Source organism: Schistosoma mansoni (assembly GCF_000237925.1).
Source record: "Schistosoma mansoni, WGS project CABG00000000 data, supercontig 0132, strain Puerto Rico, whole genome shotgun sequence".
Taxonomy (NCBI): Eukaryota; Metazoa; Platyhelminthes; class Trematoda; order Strigeidida; family Schistosomatidae; genus Schistosoma; species Schistosoma mansoni.
The window spans coordinates 523,114-529,956 of NW_017386037.1; the positions used below are offsets into that span (position 1 = coordinate 523,114).

General features: G+C 36.5%; 1 protein-coding gene across 1 annotated transcript in view; it reads left to right on the top strand.

Annotated features, from left to right (window-relative positions):
* Smp_204600 (unnamed protein product) overlaps positions 1-5,792 on the top strand; it is a gene marked incomplete at both ends in the record, with an annotated part of 17,296 nt that extends 11,504 nt beyond the window's left edge. Inside the window, 4 exons of the mRNA XM_018789864.1 lie at positions 1,637-1,709; positions 2,435-2,521; positions 3,759-3,914; positions 5,781-5,792. Coding sequence (XP_018646421.1) covers positions 1,637-1,709; positions 2,435-2,521; positions 3,759-3,914; positions 5,781-5,792 — 328 coding nt within the window. The remainder of the gene's footprint in view (positions 1-1,636; positions 1,710-2,434; positions 2,522-3,758; positions 3,915-5,780) is intronic.
* Positions 5,793-6,843: the final 1,051 nt, after the last annotated feature.

The window sequence follows — 6,843 nt, forward strand, 5'->3', positions numbered from 1 at the left end:
CCAACAGTATATGTAAGTTTATTGCACTACATTTTTATGAATATTTCACCTTATAACGTTGAATATTATAACTTGAGGCTCTTGATCAGCTTCCATAACTCTTTTTGATTACTGACCGTATTCAGAAATTACTTACTTACTTACTTGATTACTCGGGTTACCCCTCGTGGATGAGCATAGACCGCACACCGGCACTCTCCATCCAACACTGTCCTCAACAATCATTTCCACTTCTTTCCAGTTAACATTCATTCTTTTCATATCTCCTTCTATTTCCCAAAGTAATGTGTTCTTTGCCCTTCCACTTTTCCGCTTCCCTTCTGGATCCCAAGTTAGTGCTAGCATCGTGATGTAATTTGATGATTTCCTCAATTTATGAACTATCCACTTTCAACGTCTTTTCCTAATTTCCTCTTCAGATGGAAGCTGGTTTGTCCTTCCCCCATAAAACGCTGTTGCCGATTGTATTTTGCGTAGACAACTGTTTCTAAATAATTGTACCTTCTTGATGATGGTTATGGTAGTTCTCCACGTTTCAGCTACGTACAGTAGAACTGACTGTCTAACGTTCATATTGAAGATTCTCACTTTGAAATTAGTTGACAGTTTGATAGGTCTTGTAAGTTGAACGCTTTATTCAGATCCTAAGCTATTCGGATAACCCCAGGGCTAGCACTACTCAGCGACTTGAACACCAGTAAGAAGACACGAGTATGAGAGAAACACTTTACTACAAGGTTCATTTATGTACAGAAAATACAAGGATTTTATCGTAATTAAGAGACCTTGAGTTTACATAGTAGCAGTGTGTTAATCATCCAATCAGAATCTCGTTATTTTAGTAACATAACTTCACACAACTTCTAATTAATCGCTGATTGGTTGGGGCTCTTTATGAGCCTCTGGAGGCTCTGTTAGAGTTCTCTGGAAGCCGACTCAACACAGTTGTTTGGACTTCCATATGTTTTTCAACTGTAGGAATGCAGTCCTTACTTTGTCAATCCTTGCCTTTACATCTGCATCAGATCCTTCTTGTTCATCAGTGATGCTACTGACAAGGTACGTGAATGTTTCCACCTCTTCCAGAGTTTCGCCATCAAGTGTGATTGGCTTGGCGTTCACCATGTTGGATTGTAGAGCCTTGCTTTTTCCTTTGTGTATGTTGAGGCTTACTGATGCAGAGAATGTTGCTACACTAGTTGTTTTCGTCTGTGTTTGTTAATGTGTATGAGATTGGAGAGGTGTGTCATCTGCGAAATCCAAATTATCTAATTGATTCTGAGATATTCATTGTATTCCAGCCTTCCTGTCAGAAATAGAAGTCTACATAATCCAGTCAAACACCAGAAGAAAGAGGAAGGGGGAGAGAAATTATCTGAAGGAAGAGTTTGTAATTTTATTTATTTTTTGTGAAAAAAAAGTATTTTAATATCAGAAGAGGCTTTGTGGATATGATAGTAATTTTAACAGTTTAGATCATGAATCAGTTAAAACGGCCGTCTAGTGCTTCCACATATTCAATGGTGGTCTAGCTTCAATTCATTCATGATCTCAACTGTTAAAAAGAGATATTTTCTCAAAATAATACAACATTATTTTGAACTCACCATACTCTTATCTAATTCTATGTTTTTAGTATGTTAAAGGTTTGGGCAGCGATTATGAAGCAACATCATTCTGTACACATAAAGAGAATATCGCATTATCACGTAAGTACTCTCTATTTTTCTGCATAGTATACATTTAGCATAACCTAATACTTTCATCAATAAAGGCAAGACTATAATTTATGGATGAGCCAATCAGGTAAAAGATAACAGATTTTTGATTTTGGCGCAAAATTCATTCATCCATTTGAATAAATATAGTTTTGGCATTTTAAACAACATTAGTTTAAGATGAAAAACCTTAAATCTAATTCCTAATCTGTAAGGACGGCTTGTTGATAAACTCTAGGAAGCTTTAAGAAGCCTAGAAAGAGCCACAGATATTCCATCCAATCACTACTGGGGGAATATTCTAGAATGTCGACGTGTAGCTTCCCCATTGGATCGAGGATAAGAATGACCCCTATGTGCCTATTGGTTGTCTGAAATGATGATTTACTCTCAGTCAAAAACTATAAATACATGAGATTTCTTTATTATATTTTGACATTGTTTTGGGGGAATAAAAGTTCCTACTTACTAGTCTTCTGTCTTCTATCTTGTGACGTTGCGGGTTCTATTGCTCAAGTAGTCAAGGGTACGCGGCATAGTAAGAATCAATGCTCTAGATATAACACACCTAATCAGATTTTACAATGTCAACCTATCTGTATACTTAACTTGTCATTCTGAATAGATAATAGATGATTAATCAGTTGTTTGTGAACTTATTTTTCATATCAGATAAAGGCACTAATCGATACTACCAAACATATGGGCCAAATTCAATGTGTGTTACACATAGAGGTGATTGGACTTACACCGACAGACATGTATATTCATTAGGGGAAAATGTACAAGGAAGTTGTCACAAGGTACAGTTCCGTTCTTGAATATATTTATATTATCTACTGAGGTTTTAAAGACAAGACCAAGATTTTAAGATGATATAAACGTTTAATGACTTTTGAGTTAGATAGTTGGCATTACTGAAAATAAATAGAAAATATTATAAAACAGAACATGATTGCCTCGAATTTAATCTTCAGAATGTGGTCTAATAACGAATATAACTTCACTTCATCGTTCAAGTAGATGTCTATCAGGACTCAGTAGCTAGTTGGAACGGTACTTGGTTCGAGTCCCAGAGTAAACATCAACTCTTCTTGTCCATCCCTGACAGTTGACGCCAGAACAAAATTATGGGCTTTCGCTATATGTATCATGTATTTCAAACATGTTGGGTTTATATACGAACCAAACAGACCACATCACACCATAAAATAGAAAACAACATGTGTACGAGATCAAACCAAAAAGTGGCTGTGATTGTAGTAGACTGTAATTAATAAACTGGGCATAACTTAATAGTCTATAAATCAAAATAGAGCTTATCATAAGAGGAATCTGAATAAACATAATCTAACTACTGGATAATTATACAATAAAAATGTATGTATAGTATTAGTCCCTCAGTCAGTCAGCTACAACGTAGGACTAGGCACATTTATGCATCGGTCCAAGTTGTCATACCTCATTAGCACAACAAGATGAACACCGAATTCATAGAAGTAGTTAATTTAGTGGTGGTAATATATAAAAGAAAGGTTGTATATAAGGATATAGTATAGGAAGGAAGAAAGTTATAAAGCAATTTTAATCTGAAGGTTTAAGGGAAGATGAATAGTGTATAAACCTGCGCCATTGTGATCGATTCTGATCCATGTCACACAGGGTCTCCAACCATTGGTTACGATAGTCACGCGGACTCCAACCAGGTAGTCTCCATCTACCAACATGGCTCAGACTGGAAGTTAGTGACTTCAAGCACTGATGCCATGTTTTAGTTTGGCCGCCCTTTACTCTTTTCCAACCATCCCCTACGCTAATCAGCATACCGCGTCGTGGTAATCGGTGTTTAGGCATACGCAACACGTGGCCTAAGTATTAGTCCCTCAGTGGATCTCAACAGTTACCAACCATTATTCTCATCGGCATATATCAGTTATATCTTCGTATTTTTTTAATCCACAACTTTCGATCACAATGTTCAAAATATCTTCACATGAATTTATTCCTGAATGATTTTACAAAATTGCTTTTTTTGTTTAGCACAAATGTCATAGAGATGGAACGCTAAGTTTATACTTCAAAGATTCCACTGTTAATTGTACCAAAAAAGGTGTACCAGTACGTTTTAATGTAACTGATGGAAGTACAAGACTCAATGGGGAAATCGTATGCCCTAATATTAACATGTTTTGCAAGGTACGTTTATTATGTAGAGTGGAGAGTGTTAACTTTTTTTGGATCGAGATCATGAAACCATGTGCCTACTAGTGACTAGCTGCGTGAGGGAATTTTCAGAGTTCTTGTCAGAGACCATGAACATTGTAGTCCAAAACGAGTCAGGTAGAGACAGATATCTACCTCAGACAATGGATGAATGATTGCGCAGCCATCTATGAATCGATGGGAGTTAGACAATAACACAGTTGGATGTCGGCTAAATGGTCTGGAGGTCAGGTGATTGTCCGCGAGACTGGAAGTCCTGGGTTTTAGTGCCGCTCATGGGATCATGAATGTGCGCCACTGAGGAGTTCCATACTAGGACGAGTTGGCCTTCCAGTGCTTCCAGGTTTTCAATGGTGATATAATATCGATCGATTCATGATCTTAATCAAAAATTTGACAATCTTCACAACCTCATATTGGAATATTATTTGTTAACCTAAGATATAGATATAACTTAAATAATAATGCAACATTTTAAAAAAGGAATTGATTCCTATATATATTTCCTTTAGTTTAATCATTCTACTTTCTTTAAAGAGTTTCATATTACTGATTTAGGCAATCACATTATTTATGGAGTTGAGATCATGAGTCAATTGAAGCTAGACCACCATGAAAAACCTGGAAGCACTGGACGGCCGTTTCGTCTTATTATGGGACTCCTCAGCAGTGCGCATCCACGATCCCGTACTCGCGAGATTCGAACCAAGGACCTACCAGTCTCGCGCCAGAGCACTTAACCGATAGACCACTGAGCCGGCATCCAACGGTGTTAATATCTAACTTCAACTGATTCACGAAATTGAGCAACCATTCACCAATGTCATCAGTGAGTTACTATCTCACAACAGACGTGGTTGAACTCCACCGGTTACTGCTTCTCACTAGAACTCCAGGAAATACCTCAAGGAGTCAGTCACTAGTGAGCACATGAACATTATCAGAACAGTGCTTCCACGTTTTCCATAGTGGTTTAGCTTCAATTGACTAATGATTTCAACTGTGAAAATACTGAAATCTCCTCAAAATCCCTTCTGATCTATAATCATATGCTCACTAGTAACTGACTTCAAGAGATATTTCTTGGGGTTCTAGTGGGAAGCAGTGACCAGTAAAGTTCATCCACGTCTGTTGTGCGATAACAACTCACTGAAGACAACTGGTGAACGGTTGCTCAAATTTCTTGGATAGGTTGGAGTTAGACATTAACACCGTTGAATGCCGGCCAACTAACTGGTCTATCGGTTAAGTGCTCTGGCGCGAGACTGGTAGGTCCTGGGTTCGAATCTCGCTTGCGTGTAGGGCTGGTGGATGCGCACTGCTGTGGAGTCTCACAATAAACGAGTTGACCGTCCAGTGATTCCAGGTTTTCCATGGTGGTCTAGCTTCGATTGACTATGAAAAAAAACTAATTGTGAAAACGTTTTCTAAATTCAATATAATATGATGTTTAGAAGTTTGTTTCATCTGTCGGTGGGACTATAATTTATGGGTGATCTTCAAGCGACGCTAAAGTGATCATGACTGTGTTCACTTAATATCTAGGACGAAACGAAGATTATAAACCTATATGATGAATTTGAATGATGATTTACAATTGATGTCTAAGGTAAATACTTAGATTGATAGTTTTCATCTCGAACTGATATCATCTAAAATATCAAAACTCTATTTATTTAAATGGATAAATGAACTTCGCGCCAAAATCAATGACCTGCTATCTTTGACCTGATTGGCTCGTCCATAAATTATGGTCTTATCCATTTGTTGACATAGAAACTTGTCAACTTTGTAAATATTCAGAAACATCATGATCAAATGGTTTTTTGTATTTTTCAGGTAAAGGCTTGATCCTTCAACATTGAAGATTGACAACACTGTACAACCCTAATAGTAAATAATTGTAAAATTTTTAATTATTAATTATTGAACAATAATAATACAATATCAAATGTATGTAAATGTTTGTTAATATCGATTGAATGCGTGCTTGCGTGCCCTGTTTAATATATGATGTGATGATCCCCGCCAATTAGAGAGGAGTGAATTCTCGATAAGAGTAAGGACACACAAAAGCTGTATGAGCAGTCTTGAGTATTTATCAGTCCTGCTCTCTGCTTAGCCCAGTCAGTTAAGTCCAGAACATCAACAAAAGCCTCTGCGTTATGAATATTTATTCTCAAACATACTGCGTTTATATACCTAATAGACAGATCACATCTTAGCATAAACTAGAAAATAACATTTGGACAAGATTTGGCCAAATGTGGCTGTGAATGTGGGAAACAGTAATTAATAGATTGGAGATAACTCAAGAACGGTCAATCATATAATAATAGTCTATAGGTCAAAATAAAGCTTATAATAAGAGGGACAGGAATATGAATAGTTTAGTTACTTAACAATCATACAATAGGAAATATACGTATCATATTAGTCCACAAATAGTTCCCAAAAGTTACCATTCATAATTATCCACGGGATATAACAATGTTCTATTATCGGATCTAATAGAGGTACTTGTTTCGATTATTCTAATCATTCTAAGCATAATACTTTGTTCAAAAAGGAACGTTTAAATTCATAGTCAAGAATTTATTTCATTAGTTACATAGGTATCATACCAATAAATAAGTTGTAAAGCATCTATGTTGCTTTTTCTAGTAAAGTAAGCAGGTATATTTTAAAATTTGAAGCCCTAGTTATAATGATGATAATCTTAATTTTGAATAAATGAGTAGTATTATAGTGTATGCTACTTATGTCGACTTATGGTTTGTTCATTCTTCTCATGTCTGTCTCTATTTCTCAGCGTAATGTGTTCTTTGGTCTTCTTCCTCTTCTCCTTTGGCCTCCAGGATTCCAAGTGAGGGCTTGTCTTGTGACGCAGTTAGGTGATTTC